The sequence below is a fragment of the Lynx canadensis genome, chromosome F1, assembly GCF_007474595.2.
Source record: "Lynx canadensis isolate LIC74 chromosome F1, mLynCan4.pri.v2, whole genome shotgun sequence".
Taxonomy (NCBI): domain Eukaryota; kingdom Metazoa; phylum Chordata; class Mammalia; order Carnivora; family Felidae; genus Lynx; species Lynx canadensis.
The window spans coordinates 60,159,888-60,182,184 of NC_044319.2; the positions used below are offsets into that span (position 1 = coordinate 60,159,888).

At 51.0% G+C, this 22,297-nt stretch overlaps 1 protein-coding gene across 2 annotated transcripts in view; it reads left to right on the forward strand.

The window, feature by feature from the left end:
* RXRG (retinoid X receptor gamma) overlaps positions 1–20,814 on the forward strand; it is a 44,680-nt gene extending 23,866 nt beyond the window's left edge. For both annotated transcript variants that reach the window (XM_030302818.1, XM_030302820.1), the window contains 8 exons: positions 3,622–3,766; positions 5,436–5,615; positions 11,415–11,575; positions 11,691–11,820; positions 13,364–13,496; positions 14,874–14,965; positions 16,810–16,915; positions 20,333–20,814. In XM_030302818.1, coding sequence (XP_030158678.1) covers positions 3,622–3,766; positions 5,436–5,615; positions 11,415–11,575; positions 11,691–11,820; positions 13,364–13,496; positions 14,874–14,965; positions 16,810–16,915; positions 20,333–20,480 — 1,095 coding nt within the window. In that variant the 3' untranslated portion in view covers positions 20,481–20,814. The remainder of the gene's footprint in view (positions 1–3,621; positions 3,767–5,435; positions 5,616–11,414; positions 11,576–11,690; positions 11,821–13,363; positions 13,497–14,873; positions 14,966–16,809; positions 16,916–20,332) is intronic.
* The last annotated feature ends 1,483 nt before the right edge of the window (positions 20,815–22,297 follow it).

Consider the following 22,297-nt stretch of genomic DNA (forward strand, 5'->3'; position numbering starts at 1 on the left):
CACCCCTGCAGCCCACAGGAACTCCTGGGCTTCCCCCAGGCCTTTGCTGTCAGGGCCTTTGGCCCGTGAGGGGCCCGTCCAAACCTGACCCACTTTTAAAGGCGGCCAAGGACTAGCTCCAATGCCACCGCCTTTAGGAAGCCTTCCCAAATCTCCGTTGTTTGGGGTCTTTCCTTCCTAAACCATCCCAACTGACTTTTAATCTTGTCAATGGCCTTGAGGCGGTACTACATCCTCCTCCTTTCGGTATCCCCACGGTATTTCTGAACAAACACATGAATAAACCGCTCTAAGGCCTACTTCCCTCATCTGGAAAATAGAACGACCTCACAGGGCTGTTGCAGGGATTAGGAGAGCGGCGAGCAGGGTGGGGAGCTTTCTATGGTGGGCGGGGCTAACAGCAGCAGTAACGGTATCTACTGTTGTGTGACTGCTTTGGGCTGGAGACAGTGAGGCTGGTTCCACCGGTCCTGGCCGTGGAAGGAGGAGGCGAGTGAGCGTCTCTTGAGCCTCAGGGGATGGCGGCCTCCTCCTCATTCCCATGCCCGTTCTCCTCCGTCTGAGGATTTGGGGACAGAGCCTCCTCAGTCAGCTAGCGGGTTCTCTCTCTGGGGTCGTCTGACCTGAAATGCTTCCATTTCATGGGTGGATCTAAGTGGTTAGTATCTGTGTCACTGAGGCACTCCAGGAAAGTTGTTGCCTAGAATTTACATCGACGGAAACCCCCCCACCTGATTTCTGAAACATAGACACATATAAATATGTCCCTTATCTGAAGTGATGATAATGTATTATGACAACGTTAAATAATTTTCTGACCACCCCCTGCTCACCAAGAAATGGAATCATTTAACCCCTTTGGTGAATGTGGCCTCATTTACTACAGGATTCCCAGCACCTAGTAGAATGTTGGCTTGTAATAAACACTAGAGTTCTTGTCTTGATCAACCAGATTTTATGGGAATGATAAAGGCCACAATTTATGGGACCCCTAATGTGCGCCAGGCACTGTGATGGGGATTTTACATCATTATCTCATTGAATCCTCCCAGTGACTACGTAAACTAGGTCTTACTAGGCTCATTTTCCAGATGAAGAAACTGAGGGTCGAAGAAGATTAGTAACTTCTTTGAAGTCACGCAGCCAATAAGGGCAGCCTGGGAGTTGGTCCCAGTTCCCTGGGACTTCCAAGCCATGTTTTTCCCACCATACGGGTGATTCCGAGCCCTGATGCACATAGCATTACCCAGGAAACCTGAAGAAAGGTCAGTACCAATGGCCATCTGACCCATTGACTCAAAATTTCTGGGTGTGGATCCCTGGCATCAGTTTTTGTTCCAAGCTCCCAGGTGTACATCCAGGGTTGAGAACCACAGTATGAGACCAAAACAAAGCCAAATACTGGCTACAAGTTCTAGATGTCCTGTCTTAGCCTTGTAAAGAGAGGGGGGAGGGGAGAGGAAGAGAGAGAGAATTCTCCCATCCCATGTGTGTTTTCACCCTTCACACAAATTAATTTTTAAAAATTCCCGGTGACTTTGACTTTGAAGCAAGGAGCTGAAGGCTGTCTTGTGTTTTCTGCATCCCATAGAGCACTTGACCCAAGCCTCTGCCCATCTCCTGTGCTCAATAAATATTTGCTTAGTGAATTGAAAAGCTGGTAAATTTAAAAGGAACCTAACTCAGGCTGTGTTGTGTTTTATGTTTTATTGATCACTCCTTCTGTCCCAAAGGCCTTGAATAGAGAAACAAATCCTACCTTTGGTTTAGTTTAGGAATTACAGTCACTTTGGTGAGGCAGTACGATTCGAAATTCACACGGACCATACAAAAGTCTGTAGTCTGTGGAATCTCTCTGAAACTCCCAGATCCTTACCAGGTGTCTCTGCTGGACATTTAAACATACTCCCTAACCACCTTTGTTTGTGCTTACTTAACTAAGCGTCTTTCATTTTGGCACATGTTGTGACTCTTCAGTGCAAGTGTGCAGTTTTGAGGAAGGAGAGATCTTCTAGGTTAAAAAAAATTTTTTTAATGTTTATTTATATTTGAGAGTGAGAAACAGGGCATGAACGGGGGAGGGGCAGAGAGAGACACACACACACAGAAACCAAAGCAGGCTCCAGGCTCTGAGCTGTCAGCACAGAGTCCGACGCGGGGCTCGAACCCACGAACCGTGAGATCATGACCTGAGCTGAAGTCGGACGCTTCACCGACTGAGCCACCCAGATGCCCCGAGATCTTCTAGGTTTTATATCTCCTTTCACAGTGCTTAGAATGTTGAGCTGTGCACATGGGCACTCAGAATTTCTGCTAATCGGATGACCTAGTCATGATCACTTAAGATTTCTTTGATGAATATGGAACACTTAGCGGCTTCTCGGTGATCTCCCCAGACACTGGGAGACTTGGAGGTGGTGGTGGTGAGGAGCTAATGTGAACGTGTGGTAAAAGACGAGGGATAGGAGGCACATAAAATTCATTTCTTCAGCCATCCAAACACACCGACTCCCCACCCCGGGTGCTGGGACCACGTCAGACACAGGGAGGACAAAGCACCCAGTCTCTGGCTGTACGGATTTTCCAGTTTCACAGGAACATGGTCTGTTTCTTACATTCAAGTTCAAAACCACGAGCTGGGGCTTTCTGCCCAACTTTTTGGGTGCTACTGGAATAATTTGGGCATTTGGTTTGGCATCCTCTGTGGGTTCGTTAAGGTGACGACTACACGTATCGTCTCTTCCATTTTACTGTGAACTCTTTAAGAATGTGCATTTTTATTTTTTAAAAATTTTTCATTTTTTTAAAAGTGTGCGTTTTTAGACCTTCCCTTTGTACCCCAGCGCCTCGCACGGTGTCTCCATGGCAAGTACTCAGTGAGTGTCTGTAGACTGACTGAATGGATTTGCATTTTTTGCTTGGTTTTCTTGGAGTCTAAATCTTTTGCCTAAGAGCCGTAGCTCCTCTTGGAGCACTGCTGAATAGACACACAGTAGTTTTACAGAATCTAAAAACACACAGCTGGCTTGTCCTAAGTGTGTCTGAAGCGTGTCCGGGGTGGATTTCTAGCTCTGACGAAACAGACGAGTGAATGAGTGAAGGCAGAGCACTCCGATGATGTGTTGTGATTTTCGATTTAGGTTTTGGTGTCTAGGAATGATTTGGTTCCTCTATGTCCCCTTTTCTCCCTCCCTCCCTTAAATTCATATCCCCCATGGACAGTTTTGGATACTCTGTACTTGGAAACCTCTTCTCGAAATAGAACTTGTTTTTTTTTTTTTTTTTCTCCCCGCAAGGATACCCCTGTTGCTTTTGGTCTCAGGCGTTGGGTCTGCCCTGGCTCTGTGTTGTTTTTTGTTTTTTTTTTTAATTTTTTTTTCCAACGTTTTTATTTATTTTTGGGACAGAGAGAGACAGAGCATGAACGGGGGAGGGGCAGAGAGAGAGGGAGACACAGAATCGGAAACAGGCTCCAGGCTCTGAGCCATCAGCCCGGAGCCCGACGCGGGGCTCGAACTCACGGACCGCGAGATCGTGACCTGGCTGAAGTCGGACGCTTAACCGACTGCGCCACCCAGGCGCCCCCTGGCTCTGTGTTTTATTGTGTGTTTTCTCTCGCAGCTAAACGTGGTCAACAGTGTCAGCATTTCAGAGGACATCAAGCCCTTACCAGGGCTTCCTGGGATTGGAAACATGAACTACCCATCAACCAGCCCCGGATCCCTGGTTAAACACATCTGTGCCATCTGCGGGGACAGATCCTCAGGTACATGTAGAAGCAGATGTCACTCTGGGGTGTCCCACACAGTGAGGGTCTCAGAGATGGCACCTGGTCCACTAACCACCTGGCTATATTGTACCCAGTGGAAGGAAAAGGGTCTTTTTGGATGGTCCAGCTTGGGGCCCAGGCTGTAAGTTTCTGCTGCTGCGCTCGTAGCCGGAAATCCGGATGAATTTAAAGTATGGTTTCGGTTTTAAGGATTGGCTTTGCAGGAAGCCCCTCCGTGGAGTTACTGTGTTGCATGTGTATCTGGAAGAGAGAAGCTGTTCTGATCAGTAGGTGTCTCTTTAATTGTTTTTATTTTATTTTATTTTTTATTTTTGTAATGTTTATGTTTATTGTTGAGAGAGAGAGAACAACAGAGCACGAGCAGGGGAGGGGCAGAGAGAGAGAGGGAGACACAGCATCCGAAGCAGGCTCCAGGCTCCGAGCTGTCAGCACAGAGCCCGACTCGGGGCTTGAACTCATGAACCGTGAGATCCCGACCTCGGCTGAAGTTGGACACTTAACTGACTGAGCCACCCAGGCGCCCCTCTTTGATTGTTTTTAAATGTTTATTTATTTATTTTTAGAGAAAGGAGGGGTAGGGGCAGAGAGAGATGAGAGAGAAAATCCTCAGCAGTCTCCTCCCTATCAACACAGAGCCAGACTTGGGGCTCGAACTCACGAACCATGAAATATGACCTGAGCCAACATCAAGAGTCAGACACTTAACCACCTGAGCCACCCAGTCATCCCCCAAGATCTTTATGTCATAAGGCTGCATGTCATATTATGCTATAGAGATCATACACTAATTTATTCCTCCAACAAGCAGTAGCATCTAGAAAATCCATAACTCAGGTTCCTCGTCTGCTTTTCGGTGGGGCTCCCATGTCCTTGGGCCTCAATTATGGGGAAATATTAGGAAGGCTGAGGTTTTTTCCCCCACTAGATAATACATCACAAGCATAAATATTTTTATTTATTATGTATACTAACGTCTTGAATGGAGACAGAACATTTAGCTTAACTAAACACAGGAGTTGCCTTAATAAAATAAATGTAAACAAAGCCTCGGGTCAAGACTTTTCTTTTTTTTCTTTTTTCTTTTTTTTTAATATGAAATTTATTGTCAGATTGGTTTCCATACAACACCCAGTGCTCATCCCAAAAGGTGCCCTCCTCAATACCCATCACCCACCCTCCCCTCCCTCCCACCCCCATCAACCCTCAGTTTGTTCTCAGTTTTTTTTAATGAAATTTATTGTCCAATTGGTTTCCATACAACACCCAGTGCTCATCCCAAAAGGTGCCCTTCTCAATGCCCATCACCCCCCCTCCCCCCTTCCCCCCCCTCCCCCATCACCCCTCAGTTTGTTCTCAGTTTTTAAGAGTCTCTAATGCTCTCCGGAATTAGCCATTCCAGAGAGTGCCTTCCAGAGGGAAGACACGAGGAAGGGCACATTCATCCTGCTTAGTCTCCTTCCTGGGATCAAGCCTGCCTTCTCTGCCGGTTACCCTTTGTGGTCCCCTCCCCGGGTCCAGGTTATGTGCCAGTGTCCCTGGGGGGAGAGCCCGGGGGCTCTTTTGAATGAAAGATCCAGACAAACACAAGGACGGTCTCCGCAGCGTTCATTTTCTTTTCTTTTCTCTTGCCTTTTCCTGGGAGCAGGAAAGCACTATGGTGTGTATAGCTGTGAAGGCTGCAAAGGCTTCTTCAAGAGAACCATACGCAAGGACCTCATGTACACGTGCCGGGATAACAAGGACTGCCTCATTGACAAGCGTCAGCGGAATCGCTGTCAGTACTGCCGCTACCAGAAGTGCCTGGTGATGGGCATGAAGAGAGAAGGTGAGGCCCCCATTCCCTGGGGGGAGACCGCTTTGCGATTTCTCCGGGACCGCGGCCGGGTGTCCCCTGCCCAGGCAGCGAGCGCCCCAGAGCACAGAGAGCAGTGTCGCCTTCCTCCTCCCCCACTCACGCATCCTTGCCCTGGAGCTCGGGGGGACGGTCCCCCGATCCCCCGGCCAGACCCTCTCCCTGGCTCTTCCGAGCCCTGGGAAGCAGGTCCTCGAGTCGGTTTCAGGGTCCCGGAGCGCAGCCCCACAAACGGAGCCTCAGTGCCTCTCTGGGAGGAGCTGGCCTCCCGCCTCTAATCCTCACTGGGGAAGCCCGCTGGGTTGAGTCGTCTCTCTGGGCTTTTATAACCCGGGGCTGCCACAGGTCCTCTGAGACTGGTGTATTCCGTGGTGTTGCGGGCAATCAGACTCGGCCTCCTCATTCAGAGAGACCCACATGTGTAACTTCCACGTCTTTCCAGTTTACAGTGTGGCTTAGCTGGGCTGTATGGAATGAAAAAAAAAATCTGAAAGTGCTTTCTGTTCATTTAGAAAATCGAAAAGGCTTTCTGTTAAGTAACACAACTAAATCGAATTGGGCAGTTAATTAATGCACGAACTCAGGCAAGTACAAGTGTACATGGTGAGCCTTCCTAGATTCAGAGTAAGGAAGTCTTGTCTCTGTCTGGGAACTAGGAACAAGGCATTTAGTCAGTCCCGGGAGACTCCTCATGCTTGAAGAACTTCTTTTCTCTGAGGAGAGGGGAGGCTGATTGAAAGGATCCACAAAGAGAAGGTCTTTGAGCCCCTTCTAGGAGAGAATGCTACCAAGAAGGAAAGAAATGGCAGGCCTAGCATGTCTGAGGTAGACGGAGGGGGCCCTTTAGAGTAATTAATAGCCCTCATCATTCTACAGCGGAGGAAACCAGTATGGACTGAGGAGGTGAGTTTTCCAAGGTCCCAGAGGTAGGTGACGAGCCCAGAGTGGGTCTTTGTACTCCCAGATCAGAGCCCATCTGGAGTCTCCCCTCCTCCCGGGGTGCAGAGGGGTTCTGGTACGAAGATGGCCCGCACTCCGTTGTCTGACAGCAATCTCAAGGGGGCAGAGCCAAACCTGGGCTCCTGATAATCTGCCCTCTTAGCCTGTTTGTTGCACAGTCCTCTCCATTTTAGGAAAGAGCCAGTTTTTCAGTTGCTCAGATGAAAAACCGTTGGACTCCTCTTCCATGTGGGTGAAGAAACCTTGTCTGTCCCCCAGAATATGTCCAGAACGTCACCACGTCTCATGACTTTAACATAGCCAGCATAACCCAAGCCATTGTTACCTTCTGTATTAATCCACCCGGACTCCTAAGAACTCCCCTTGCGTCCCTCTTTGTCTTCCTACACTCTTCAGAGCAACCAGTGAGGCTTTGAACAAGTGAGTCAGGTCAAGCCCTTCCTGCACCAGAACCCTCCAATACCTTCCCTTCTTCCTCAGGAAAAAAAAAAAAAAAAAAAAAAAAGCAAAACCTTGGTTATGACTTCAAGGTTGTCCATGATCTGACTGCCCCATGTCTCTCTGGTCCAGCCTTGCTGGTCTCTGCTGGGCCACCAGGGAAGCTCCTTCTCAAGGAGTGTGGCACTTACAGTCTCTCTGCTTAGAGTGCCCTCTTCCCAGGTACCTGCATGGCTCCCTTCTTCTCCACCTTTAGACTTTACTCCACTGTCAACTGTCTAGAATTGCATCAGCCACCCAGGACACTTCCTAGTCTGTTTCCTGCAGCGGTATCACTGTCTAACATGCTTACTTATTTAGTCTACTATCTGTTTCCACCAAGGCAAGATTTTTTTTCCGTTCCCCCCATCACTGCTATACCACCAGTGATTAGCACAAAGGAGGCACTTCATAAATAATTGCTGAATGAGTGGATGAGTAGTTTAAACTGAATATTGGAACCAAAAGTTTTAGTAATGCAGGAGCTTCTAAAAGGACTCATCCCTCCATCCCTCCCTCCCTCCCTCCCTCCACCCATCCAGCCCTCTATCCATCCCTCCATCCACCCATCCATCCCTCTATCCATCCTTCCATCCATCCTTCCATCCATCCCTCCATCCATCTATCCATCCATCCATCCATCCATCCATTGACCCATCCCGCCATCCCTCCCTCCTTCCCTCCCTCCCTCCTTCCCTCCACCCATCCATCCCTCCATTCATCTATCCATCATTCCATCCATCCATCCATCCACCCATCCATCCCTCCATCCATCCATCCATCCATCCATCCATCCCTCCTTCCATCCATCCATCCCTCCCTCCATCCCTCCATCCATCCATCCATCCATCCATCCATCCATCCATCCAGTATTAACTGAGTGCCTGCTTCATGCTCATGTCATCCTTGCCTTCAGGGAATCAATGATCTTATAGAGCAGAACACATGAGGAAAAAATCAGCTGGTGGAGGCTGTCTTCTCTTCACCAAGATAGAATTGATACTCCTTAAGCTTCTGCCACCATAATGGTCAAACATAAGGTTAATGACCCCAAAGAAAGTCTCGCATCAGCAAGAGCTTGTTTGCTGCCAGGGTCACATTTGCCTCCCAGGACAGATAAGTTTCAGGTTGACTTGGAAAAATAATGGTTTTCCTGATGCAGATGAGACTGAGTTAAAGGCAGGTGAAAGCCTTCAGCCAGAGAAATGGCCATTTCTATTGCTTCACCATCTGTCTCTCAAAACTCAGCCTCAGCAGCCCTCAGCTCCATTACAGTCAGAGTGGTTGGTGCACAGGTCACATGGCGGGAAGTGTGGTTCTTTCGTTAAAGTAAGGCAGACGGGGACTTGTGAATTCTAAGGGCCTGGGCAGTCCTTCCTGTAAACTTGGCACTGTTCTGATTCTTTCACGGACAGGTGTCTAGTTTTGGCTTCTGCATTTTTGAGAAGAATGTGGAGAAATGAGGAGTAATGAAGAGCTGAGTAGTGAAATGTAGGAGGGGAAAGAGGCTCCTAGAGAAATTTCTAAAGGAATTGGTACTATTTACCCTGATGAAAAGACAAAGGAGTGAATCAATTCCTCATCTGGCTGCATGAAGGGCCATTTCCAGAAGGCTGCCTGACAGCCTTTCCTTCACCCCTATCGTTTCTGACCTCAATGTACAGAACTGGGGGCTCAGGTTGGACACTGCCTTGAAGACAAGAATAACAAAATTCTGGAACAGTTAGCTGAGAGAAACTATCAAAAACAGGTAGAAAAAGATGGAAGTGGAATGGGCTCGGAATGTGTCTGCCAGGAGCCAGGGACCAGGACCCATTGCCTTTTTAGGGTACCTAATGGGGAAGCCGGAGTGGCCATTGATATTCTCGGATGTGACACCTTTGTTTCCTCAAAGAAGAAACATAGATTCTAAGAGTCTGGGGAACTGCCTAAGCTTCCATGGTGAGCTAGTAGCAGAACTGATACAGGACTGGGGCCCTCTGACTTCCAGGTGACCACACAATCCTCAGGGGTCTTAGGGGAAGTCCGTTTCCATGATATCTGGTCATTTAATACAGTTTGGGTAGATAATGGACTACTTTTGTGGCAATTAGTGGGTAGTATTCGATATCCCCATGAGCCCTGTGTGGTCTTTATTAGTACCGCTAGCCCAGAGCCTCAGAGGTGGTACAGGGGGGTGAGAGGTGGGCTCAGAAGGCCATCAGCCTGGGTCTACATGTTGGCGCCATTTTTTCTTAGCTCTGTGACCTCTGGCAGGTTACATAACTACTCTGTGGCTCATAGTCCTTGAGAGGGTGATTATGGGGATTAAATGAAATATCATCTGTATAAAGTGTTGAGCATAATTCCTGACAGAGAAAAGAATTCAATAAATTTTGGTTATTATAGAGCATGTCCAATAAATACATGTTGGGCTAATGGATAAAGTTCTGTCCCAAGGCAGGAATTTGGTACCATGTTAGATCACCCAGTGTCCCCTGGATATATCCTGAAGTATGTTGTAGGGCAGGCTCAGAATGTCGGCCACATCGAAGGTTTCTTCCAGCAACAGATATATGACTCCTCTTCTGTGACAGTAAGATTTACAGCACAGAGTGGAGAGGGGAAGAGCAAAGAATCCCTCGCTTAATGGCAAGATTGGAATTAGAATCTAATTCCCAGAAGCCAAGGTTATTTCCTTTGAAGCTTGAAGGTTATTCTCCTTCCGTGTTACAAATCCACAGAAGAAATCAGTTGAGGACCGCGGAAGGAACTTCACTGAGTTTGCTTTTTCCCCATCTTTTAAAATCGAGGCAAATAGAAGCCTATTAACCTATCTTAAAGAAATTAATACCAGAGGCGTTCAACTTTAACCAGCAAATCCAGCTGATAATATAAATACATATATGTCTGTATGCTGTCTGAGAATGAAGACTGACAGAGTGGACAGGAAGGAAGGATGAGGGAGAAAGAGAAACTAGGAGTTGGAGGAGACATCTAAAGACTCCTTGGACTCCAAAGTGCATGACTTTTGCTCTCTTCTTTCCTAATTTCTCTTCATTCTCTCTCTCTTCTGTTTCTTCTTTTTGTCACTGCCCTCCTTTATTCTCTCTTCTATTTCTCCCTCCACTCCTTCCTTCCTGCCCTCCCTCCCTCCCTCCGTCCCAACCACTGAATATCATTCTCATCTTGAGGCATTTTGATGTGTCTCTACTGGAGACTTTGGAGTGTGAGTTGTGTTTTTGTAGGCATAGCCTTCTCTGACCTACCTTGGAAGGTCACTGATGTCACTTGCATGACAAACTGGATGTCCAGCGTCTGATTCCAGCTCATTCTACAGCCTTTGTGCCATCGGGGGTGGGCCCCAGGGGAGGAAAGGACAGAAGCTGAAGGTTAGAAGTTGCTAGTGAAGTAGCTATCACTGAATTCCAGATTAGCCACCGGCTTCGAATATAATTTTATTGATTCTTGAGATTAAAAAAAAAAGCGTACCAATATTGAATTTTGCTCCTTAATGCTGGGGAAAGGAAGATGGAAACCACAGCTTTGTAGATTATGGAAACTAACCCAACAGAGAGTGTTTGTCAGTGAAGAGGACAGAATTGGCAAGGGGGTCTGCCTGGCATCCTAATGCATGGACGCTTAGGGTTCTGGGGGTTAGAATGAACTTTGGTAAAAAAAAAAACCCTAAGTTTGGGGAGGCTGAGATGATTCCAGCCCGCACCTCTGCCTGCCTACCCTTCCCCACCCCCCAAACCAGCCGCTGATTCTGAAATGTCATCTAGGTGACATTCCTCCACCTCCTCACTTACTAAATACCCTCATGGCTCCCTGAAGATCTTCCCTGACAAGTCGGATCAGGTGATGTTGTGTTCAGGCTGGTGCATTAGGGGCAGACCTAATGGGACGTGAATGCCAAGGCTGATGCATAGGACCTGACAGAGGGATTTTCCAAGTAATGTCCTTGCCACTTAACTATCGCATGCCCGCAGCTTATTAGAGGTAGCAGCAAGAGGTAAAGTCCAGGAGACTGAAGAGAGATCATGGAGAACGTGGCTCATTAAAAGAGAGGGCAGAATCAGAGGTTATTAAAATTTTAAATGCAGACTTCTTAGACTGGTCACCATAACGAACGGGAAAGGATGCGAACTAAAAAACCCACAGTTCTGCCCACGCATAAGCCAGTCGCTTTCCTTTCTTTGTCTTGTCTGTCAACATCGCAACCCCTCTGGTCAGGGACCGCAAGGATACCCACATGACAGATGAGGAAACTGAGGCTCGGCTCCGGTAGGTAACTCGCTTTCCCACAGTTGTCCTGGGCATGTGGTAACATCTGCCTGTCCTCTCGTGTGCCAGCTGTGCAAGAAGAAAGGCAGAGGAGCCGGGAGCGGGCCGAGAGTGAGGCCGAATGTGCCAGTAGTGGCCATGAAGATATGCCTGTGGAGAGGATTCTAGAAGCGGAGCTTGCTGTTGAACCAAAGACGGAATCCTATGGTGACATGAATGTGGAGAACTCGGTCAGTGGTCTGAGACCTCCCCCCGCCTCCCACTTCTCTCTTGGGCTGGAGATGGGCGAGGGGCGGACAAGAGTCCTGGAATCTTCCCCTCACAGGGCTCTGGGTTTGTTTTTAGACGAACGACCCTGTCACGAACATATGCCATGCTGCTGATAAGCAGCTTTTCACTCTTGTCGAATGGGCCAAGCGCATCCCCCACTTCTCTGACCTCACCTTGGAGGACCAGGTCATCCTGCTCCGGGCAGGTAAAGGACATCGGGGCTTGGGTTTCCTTGGGCCAATCGCTTGGGCTGCCATTTTTTTTTTAATTTTTTTTTTCAACGTTTATTTATTTTGGGGACAGAGAGAGACAGAGCATGAACGGGGGAGGGGCAGAGAGAGAGGGAGACACAGAATCGGAAACAGGCTCCAGGCTCTGAGCCATCAGCCCAGAGCCCGACGCGGGGCTCGAACTCACGGACCGCGAGATCGTGACCTGAAGTCGGACGCTTAACCGACTGTGCCACCCAGGCGCCCCGATGGGCTGCCATTTTGAAATTACCCTTGGGATCCTAAAGCAAGTCACCCAGTGAGGCTGTAACCGATCCAAGCCGTGTGCCGTGTTGAGGACAGGATAACCCCATCCAGGGTTAGTCTTTACATATTAATTATAGGCTCTTAAGTTTGGGTGGCCCTCCCCCAAACCCTTTATTCCCAAATGAAACATTGTTAATGGAGGGTGAGACTCTTCTTCCGTGTAAATTTTACCGTGGTTTTATAATTGGCATTTAATTTTCAAATACAGTTAAGTCAGTTTTATTGACGACAGTCCAAAGCAGTGTTGTAAAATTGGAAAATAGAGGTTTTCCCATTTCACAGGTGAGATGAGAGAAGCCAAGGATTTTTTTTTTTTCTCAAGCTTATTTATCCAGGGTTCCTTCCTTTTTTTTTTTTTTAAGTTTATTTATTTATTTTGAGAGAGAGAGACAGAGTGTGAGCAGGGGAGGGGCAGAGAGAGTGAGAGGGAGACACAGAATCCAAAGCAGGCTCCAGGCTCTGAGCTTTCAGCACAGAGCCCTACTCAAGGCTCGAACTTCCGAACCGTGAGATCCTGACCTGAGCCGAGGTGGGACGCTTAACTGAGCCACCCAGGCGCCCCCAGGGTCCCTTCCTATTTTCAGATTCTGTGTGCTATATTCTCTCTCGGCTTCCATTTCTGGAACATTGTGCAGCTGACATGTGCCACCGCTCTCCTCTGTCACCGCGCCAGCAGGGAAATTTCATAAAGATTGGCTAAGCATTGGAAGCCAGTCCCCTCACTTCATCCCTGTTAGATAATGAAGAGTCTCTGAGTGTTGACTGAAAGCTACACGCTGTGCTGGGTCCTGCCAGACAGCGAGCACCAAAGAAATAAAACTGAGTTGTCAGGTGCTGGGGGCAGAGGTATCCTCACTTTATCCACCGTGGCAGCTAACATGTTGACGATTACCTGTGAAATGTTCAACCCGTATTTGTCGATTGACTGGGATGGGGGAGGAGAAGTGTCCTGATCCTCAAGCTGCCATTCTGAGCTGTCCTGGGGGAGACTGGGGGGGGGAGGGGGGGAAGTGCAGAGTCATGAGTCAGGGGACCCCCGTCTTATCCTGTTTCTTCACTCATGAGCTGTATCGTCTGGAGCTGGTTTTCAACCTCCTTGGATTTCTGTTTCTGCTTTTGTTATACGGGGGCGACAATTCGTGCCTCGGATGATGATTGGTGAAGCGAGAATGCGGTCAGTTTTCCCTCAAGGCCTCCTCCTTCTCCTTGCAGGGTGGAACGAACTGCTAATTGCCTCCTTCTCCCACCGCTCCGTCTCCGTGCAGGACGGCATCCTTCTGGCCACCGGCTTACATGTCCACCGCAGCAGCGCCCACAGCGCTGGGGTCGGCTCCATCTTTGACAGGTGGCTCTCGTCTGCTTCCAGTGCGTGCGTGTGCGCGAGCGTGCCTGGGTGTGCGCGTGCCTGGGCGTGCGTGTGCCTGTGCGTGCGTGTGCGCATGCGCGCCTGTGCGTGTGTGCCTGTGCGTGTGTGCGCGTCTGTGCGTGTGTGCGCGCCTGTGCATGTGCGCGTGCGTCAGGTGCCGTGGGCGTGTGGGTGTGTGGACCTGTGGGCAGCGCTGGGACGTAGGATGGTCCACCCACACATCTGCACGGGGCAAGAAGCGGAGACCATGGAACACATCGGAACATAGACCCAGGAAGGAATGACCGGTGGCTCTCGTTTGCTTCCAGGGCGTGTGCGTGTGTGTGCGCGCGTGCGTGGATTACAAGAAAGGTTGAAATGACGAGATGGAGGTGGAGCCAGGCAGGGGCCAGCACGGTTGCTGGGGCAGGAGGGCGAACCTGTTACCTCTGCGGGTTTCCAAAGGAGAGACTGGATCGTTGACATGACCCGGGGGCGGGGGCGGGGGAGGTTCAACTGCCAGGGGGCCGGGATGGAGGTAAGCAGCCAGGACCTGACTTCGGGAGTCGGGGAAGATGAGCTGAGGTTTTTGCTGGACTCGGTCGCAGGGTCTCTGGAGAAGGGCCGCAGCAGGAGCCCCAGCCTGGCATCCTGCGCCTTAAATGGTGCTGAAGGAAATTTAAGGCATGTGATTCAGAGAGATGAACGGAATGAGTAGGGATGAATGGTGTGGGGCAAGGGGACTGGCAGCCGGTAAGCCTATCCGGCGAGGATAGGGTTGAAAATAGCCTCTGGGCCGGGGGCCGGGGCCCTGTGGCCCCTTCCCACCCTCCGTTGTAAATGGATTTCCAGGCCACGTGAATGTCCACCCAAGGCGTCTCTACTCCCTCCCTGCCCCTTCCCACAACACGCAGAGGCCATGCAGGGACCAACAGGGTCTTTGATGGACTCCGCCGTCGTCATGGAGATTTCCACCCTCTCCCTGGAGGCTGCCCTCTGCTGTGTCCCTCTAGACGGGCCACCCCTCGCCCTGCTTAGCCTGCTACCTTTCTACTGATTTCCAGTCCTCCAGGCTGCCTTTCCAGCGCCGCCCTCCCCCCCCCCCAACCCCCAGAGTTCACTGCTTCCCCCTCGGTGCTCCCTTGGACTTTGCTCACGGCTTCGTGTTGCTGCGCGTTGTTTCCCTGTTTCCTCAGTGAGACTGGGAGCTCCTGGAGCTCGGGGACGGCACCCTCTTCGTCTCTGCGCCCCTAGCACCTGCCGCATCATCTGGGACACGGGATGGGGACATAAGGAGCGTGGGGTGCGTGCGTCTCATCCGCCCCTGGCCTGGTGTTCACGGTTTTCTCATCGCCTGTCATTGTGTCCTGTGAACAGAGTCCTGACTGAGCTGGTCTCCAAAATGAAAGACATGCAGATGGACAAGGCGGAGCTGGGGTGCCTGCGGGCCATCGTGCTGTTTAACCCAGGTGACTGGGCAGTGGTTCGCCCTCCTCCGAGCTCTGCCGCGGCGCTCCCGCGTTCTGACGTCCCCCAGCTCAGCTGAGGCGGAGCAGGCAGGGCCGGGAGTCGATCCTTCGCGGTTCCGACTCCTAGAGCCTGTCTTGCGGGCGTCTTGAAGGAGCACGGAGTGTGCATATTTGGGGACGAGTGGGGAAGGCGGCAGTGGCCCGGGGTCACGGTGAAGGAGGTGGTCGGAAGGATCAGATTTGGCGGATAGTTTTAGGCAAAGCCGGTGGGGTTTGCGGAGGGATTAGAGATAGAGTGTGAAAAGAGAGGTGTTAAATAGAATTCTCAGGGGTTTGGGGTTCATTTTCCCGAGTTATTGTGAAAATGGAGTTTTGTTTGCTGACGTGGGGGATCCTAAGGGCAGGGGGGGTAGGAATTAGGACTTTGTCTCTGGACATGAAAACCTCAGGGGGATATGTAACAATGTGGATGGAAGGAGAGTGTATTGTGCTAAGCAAAGTGAGTCAGTTAGAGAAAGACAGATACCGTATGATTTCACTCATATGTGGAACTTGAGAAACAAAACAGATGAACACAGAGGAAGGGAAGCAAAAATAAGTAAACACAGAGAGGGACGTGAACCAGAAGAGACTCATAAACACAGAGACCAAACTGAGGGTTGCTGGAGGGGTGGTGGGGGGGGGATGGGCTAAATGGGTGATGGGCATTAAGGAGGGCACTTGTTGGGATGAGCACTGGGTGTTTTTAAATTAAAAAGTCAATCTCTGGTGCGCCTGGGTGGCTCCGTCGGTTAAGCTTCCGACTTCGACTCAGGTCATGATCTCACGGTTCGTGGGTTCCAGCCTCGTGTCAGGCTCTGTGCGGACAGCTGGGAGCCTGAAGCCTGCTTCAGATTCCATTTCCCTCTCTCTCTGCCCCTCCCATGCTGGTTCTCTCTGTCTCAAAAATAAATAAACATTGAAAAAAAAAAACCCATTACTTAAAAAAAGTTTTTCAGATGGATAGTAGACATCCAAGAGTAGCTGTCCAGGAAGCTAGTGTTCATGAGTCTGGGACTCAGAGGAGAAGTCAGGACCGGAGATGTGCCTTCGAGAGCTGTCAGCCTCTACCAGGCACACGAGACTCTGAGACAGGTGTGAGCTCACGTAGGCGGTCAGTGAAGTGGGGCAGAGAAGGGGGCTGGGCAGAGGTGGGCCCAGGGGTGCACCCTCATGTAGGGGCTGGGGAGAAAGGGAAGAACCAGCCAAGGAGCCCGAGACAGGCCAGTGAGGGGCAGGGAGAGAAGTGGAGGAGTGATGTCCTGGTGGCCCAGGGAAGAGAAGCGATTCAAGGAGGAGGAAGGGATCGGCTTCCTCACATGCCGCTGGGGGTCAGGAAGGATGACCGTTCAGAATTTCATGGTGACTTCTGCACAGGCTTCAGCCCAGGAATCAGGCGGTTCGTTAGCTGATGCGGCACGTGAGTGGATCTGGCTTTTGTACGCCATGTCGTCATTCAGTCTGGGCTTAGCCCATGGGAGGCACTCAGTAAATGTGGGGATGCAATCGTTCTAGAATGAGCGGATAGAGTAAAACTCTCCTCCTTGGAGTCGGTAGTGGCTGCCTTTGGCCATCAACAGCGTTTTCAGCCTTTGCTCCAGGAGTCTATTGGGTGGACTGGGCACAGAGAGGGAGAGCTGGGGGGCCCAGGGGACCAGCTTGGTGTCTTTCACTGTTGTTCCCCACCCAGGGCGTCTCTATCTAGTAACTCTTGGGGCAGAGGCCAGAGTGAACGGGGACAGCCTCTCTGGAAGGGTGTCCACCTGAGATGTGTCCCCACAGGCTAAATCAGTCTTCTTTTTCAGATGCCAAGGGTCTGTCCAACCCCTCGGAGGTAGAGACTCTGCGAGAGAAGGTTTATGCCACCCTCGAGGCCTACACGAAGCAGAAGTATCCGGAACAACCTGGCAGGTGAGAGAGAGAGTGCGGGAAGAATCTAATGGCCGAGGTGAGGCCTCTTCCTGCCCCGCATACCTGGTAACGTGCAGCAGGTGCCGTCTAGGGTTTTCAACTGTTCTTTAATCTTTGTAACGAGCTGAAAGCTGCCGAAACATTGGCTCCGTGACACCAGAGATCCTGTCCTGTTCGCCGTTCCCCGCTCCAATGTTAGAGCCTAAAGCAGTGCCGGGCACATAGTATAGGGCTGTAAATGTTGCCCGGATGAGCAAATGCAGAAATGAAGGCGGGTCTCAGTGTCTCCAGTTTCTAGCGAGGCACCAGGGCCGGAAAGGGTAAGGCACTTGCCCGGCATTGTGGAGCTGGTGTGCAGTGGGGCTGGGAGGTGAACTCAGGTCTGTCTGGCTTCAGAGAGCTTGTGCTTTCCAGGGCCGCTGCCTGGCTTTCTGCTCTGCCCCCGCGGGACAAGACGAATCCTACATTTTGGGAGTATATATTTTTCCAGTATTTTTGCGTGTCAGTGCCTGTGTGCACAGAAACGTGCATTTACAGACATGAAATCGTACAGTTTGGTGTATTATTTTCCTTCTCTTAGCCGTTTTTAGCTACTTTATCCGATGCCGAAAGGTACAAAATTATCATTTTCAGTGATTCTGTAACGTTTCACGGGGTGGACGGATCTTAATGTATTTAGCCATTGGCCCGTGGAACATTTAGGTTGTTTCCACTGAATGTTACTTTCAAAACTTTGGAATTTACCCGTTTTCCTAGGAACGGGCCTGCCAGGGGGTCCCAGCTGCCTCCTTGTTGGCCGGACTGGGGTGGGACCTGGAAGGGCAGGGAAGGGGGTGTAGAGGCGGGGCCCCCTCGTGTCCCCGGGGTGTGTCCGGCACAGCCTGGACAGAGGGGGACCACCCTGAGGATGAGCAGGTGCATCGGGGATGTCACTTGGCTCAGGCAGGTAGGTAAGCGTGCTGAAGGCTGGTCACCTCGGCTGGGCAGGAACAGGTGGAAGGAGGGCCGGCACGGCCGGGTGCTCTCCGTGGTACTGGGCTGCCACTCCCTGGAAACACTTCGGAAGTGCGCTTTGCTCCAGCGAAGCAGAGATCAGAACTCAGGAGGACGCAGGCACATTGTCTCTCTCTTGTGGCAGGCACCTCAAAGGCTGTGGCTGCCGAGCACGTGAGGGAGGCACGCGGCGTCTGTCCCCAGGGCTGTGGCCCTTCACGGGCGTGTTGGTTTCCAGTCCCGATCTCAGCCCCTAAGTCAGGGCCAGTCAGCTGAGACAGCAGTCCCCTAGTGTATTTAGCATTTTGTGGATTGTAAAACGCGGGCATCTTTAGAGCGAACGATACATTTTCAGAGTTCTGTCTCAGCCTCTCTTTGTACTTTACGGAGAAGCCATTCCCTTCATCTAATTCCATAAAAGTCTTTCGTGGTAGAGTCAGGACCAGGAGCTCAGCCTTTACCTAAATGGCTCTTCCTGCTTGGGGACACCCTGCAGAAGTTTCTGAAGGGTTGTGTGGCTTTGGGATAGACTAATTTTTCTTAAAAAAATTTTTTTAACATTTATTTTTGAAAGAGAGACACAGAGCGTGAGCAGGGGAAGGGCAGAGAGAGAGAGAGGGAGACACAGAACCCGAAGCAGGCTCCAGGCTCTGAGCTGTCAGCACAGAGCCCGACTTGGGTCTCGAACCCACAAACTGTGAGATCATGACCTGAGCCAAAGTCAGATGCTTAACTGATTAAGACCTTTAATGTTTCTAGGTAAAGAAGTAATCCCGATTTTTTGTAGATGGTGCCATTTTATTTTTCTTATATTGCCCCATTTCTTTGAAACTTCATGTGGCCTGAATATAGAAACATACACGTTTTCCAGGAGCATTAAAATTCCAACTTGAAACTCCCCCCGTGAACTCATGTTGTGACGCTCCGTGAGGAGCCAGCCGGACCAGAGTCTCTGATTTCAGGCCGGGGTGACCGATAGGATTTCAGTCCTTGTCCTTTCACTGGAAGTTATGAGCGACTGGATTGCCAGTTATTATTAATAACATTAAAAATCAGCTTTATTGGCAAAAAAAGGATTCTGAGAGATGGAGAAGGGCCACCGAGGCAGGTTGGAAAACACAGCAAATCGAGGGCACCCAGGAGGATGTGCAGATGTGAGGCTAGTTCACACACAGGCCTCTCTCCCTGAGGTGAACCTCACAGCCAAGGTCCTTGGTTGTACAGGAATGTGCAGCACACGCACGTGAGTGCATGCGTGTGGGAGAGAGTGCACGTGTGCGGGCACGTGAGAGTGTAGGAGAATGTGTGAGTGTGCGTAGGTGGGCGTGTGCACAAGCTCACGTCTGTGAGGGTGGGTAAGAGGGTGTGTGCACACACGTGTATATGTGTGACATGTGTGAGGCAGGTGTGGGTGAGTGTGTATAAGGGTGCGTGAGAATGTGTGAGTGGGTCTACCTAACGTGTGTCAGGCGCGAGTGTGTGTTTGCACACGTGTGTGTTGTGTCCCTACACTGCCCTCGGGGGCGAGACTAGTATATTGCACCCCACTCTCCTCCTGCTTAAAGGAAGCACCTCCTTCGCGTTGGTAACAACTGCTTGCGAGCTGGTAACAAACCTTGGTGACTCCCCCCCCCCCCCCCCCCGCCCCGTGGTCTGTTGGGGGAGGGGTGGTGAGAGGAAAGGCGGACTCAGCCCGGGCGGTAAGGGCCGCCGGCCCCGCCCTCGCTCACCTCGTGTTCCAGAACCTCCGCGAGGCCTGGCGGTGCCCCAGCAGGTGCCCCCACGTGCACGTGAGTGGCGACGGCCACCGCAGGTCAGCACAGCCGTGTCTCCTCCGTTCCCGGCATCCCCGCAGACCTTCGCAGGCAGCCCCGGGCGGGGTGGGGACATAGGGAGCCCCAGCTCGTTGGTGGGAGATGAGCCAGAGCCTGGCTCTTGCTCCTGCCCGGGATCCCGGGACGTGGGCGCAGATTTCAGAACACTCTCAAGAGGCCACAGGGTTCGGCTTCCCCTTTAAAAACTCCATTGCGGGGGCACCTGGGTGGCTCGGTCGGGTAAGCCTCCGACCTGGGCTCTAGGTCGTGATATGATGTCGCGGTTGGTGAGTTCGGGCCCCCCGTCGGGCTCTGTGCCGACAGCTCGGAGCCTGGAGCCTGCTTCAGATTCTGCGTCCCCCTCTCTCTCTGCCCCTCCCCTGCTCACCCTCTGTCTCTCCCTCTCTCTCTCTCTCTCTCAAACATAAATAAACATTAAAAAAAATTAAAAGTCCATTGCTGAAGCTTCCTAGGAGTAGAGCTTGTCTAGCCGCCCCAGTGTCCCCTTCCAGGCTCTCTCTCCCACGTGGGTTGGTCGGGGAGACCAGGCGAACCGGAGCGGCCACCGGGCTCCTGACGCCCTTTCGCCCCCCACCCTCCGCCCCTGCAGGTTTGCCAAGCTGCTGCTGCGCCTCCCGGCCCTGCGCTCCATTGGCCTGAAGTGCCTGGAGCACCTGTTTTTCTTCAAGCTCATCGGGGACACGCCCATTGACACCTTCCTCATGGAGATGTTGGAGACCCCGCTGCAAATCACCTGAACGCCCCCAGCCGCAGCCCCCTCAGCCTGGGACTACCCGGGGGCGGGTGTGCGTGGACCCCCCACCCTGCACACGTCCCGCCGCCTCCCGCCCTGACCCTTTCCCGTTCCAGTAATGTGATGCTTACAATAAAGAAACCTTTCTACACGTGCGACTTTTATAGGTGGTTTTGTACAGATGTTAAAGGAAACCCTTCTTTGCAATCTGAGGGGCTGGGGATCTTTCTGGAAGTTCTTGGAAAAACTCACCAAGCCTCTGTACATATAATTGGTTTAAATTATTTTTTCACTTGCCATGGAAAGCAAACGAGCGAATAATAAAATAATATATACGATGCTGACATTGCCTGGAGCACGGGGTGTGTTATTGTTATGGGGGGAAGTTTTCTCAGCTGTGGGAAGAAAGTTGTTGGGGGCTGGGGAATGGGGCTGTGGCCCTGAAACGGTAAATCAGTCCCACAGTTCGGCAGCCTGAGTCTAAGCTGTCCCCAGCCAGCTTAGCCCCTGGGGAGAGTGGTAAGACACATTGTCTTTCAGAATGAGCTCGCTTTGTTTTTTCTTTCCTCCTTCCTCCTAAGAATAACGAGTACAAACAGCCTTGTCCTGTTTGAGAGCAGTTGAGCATAAGGCCACGAGAAGATGCTATCTGGATGGAGGAAGATTCTGGGATCAGGAGAGTTGATAGGGGGTAGTAACAAAGGAAAGGAATTTTCTGTTGTTAACTGGCAACATTAGCAAAACGACCAGAGAACATCTAATTTGTTTTCCATCATTATCTGGCCCTACATAGCCTATTCTTAAAAGGGAAAGAGGAAACCTCTCCCAGCATTTAGCCTCTGAGTGATTTCCTTGTGGTCCTAGAGTCCTACTGTCTGCTGGACAGTGAGCTCCTTGAGGGCCATGTCTGATACCACAGCTAGACTACACACACGCACACGCACGCACACACACACACACACACACACACACACACGTATATATCCCATCTTCTTTGAGTCACCTTCCTGCCATCTACAGGAACAGGACTTAATGGATACACAAATCTGTGCTGTGCTTTACATGACACCTGCTAGGGCTGTGCAGTGTACAACACGAACAACTGCACATGTCAGGCCGACTTACCTTCTCTGTACACCAGAACCTGACCCAGGGTCTTGCACACAGCAGACACATAGCAAATGTGTGTTTTTGAATTGGGGTCCATGTAACTGGAAAGAATTTCCTAAAGGGCATTGTGGATGACAGTTGCTTTATTCCCCATCAACACCTTGTCCTCTCAGAACACCCTAGGGCTAACTCTCCAGTCCAAACACATCCGTCAGTGGGCACACAATTTTGAGAAATTAAAATTGTTTTATTCCTGGGGAAAGTGTAGGGATCCTTTATCCTTGGACATTAAGCAATGGAATTAAAATCTTGATTATGCTGTCTCTTTTTTTCCTTTTCTTTTTTATCTACATTTCCTGTGAACCGTGATGAAAGCGACTGGGGTTGTGGGGTGACTAAGATTTAATTGACCTCCCCCTTCGGCCAGCATAGCTCACTGGAAACGTTCAGCTGCACGTGGCTTCCAGGGGAACCCAACATGGCCCGCCATTCATGGTAACGTTCGTGGTAAGCCGAGTCCCGTCCTCACCTTTGATCCCTCCCGCAAAGAACCGTGGCTGTTGCCTAGAGCAGAGTTCAGCCTGATGGGGGCCCAGCGGGGGGGTGTCTGTGCACCCGCCAGGCGGTGTCCCCTGAGCTGCCACCACAGACACGGAGCTTGGCCAGAGACGGGCAGGTGTCTCTTCCCGGGCTGGCTCCGTGACATCCGGG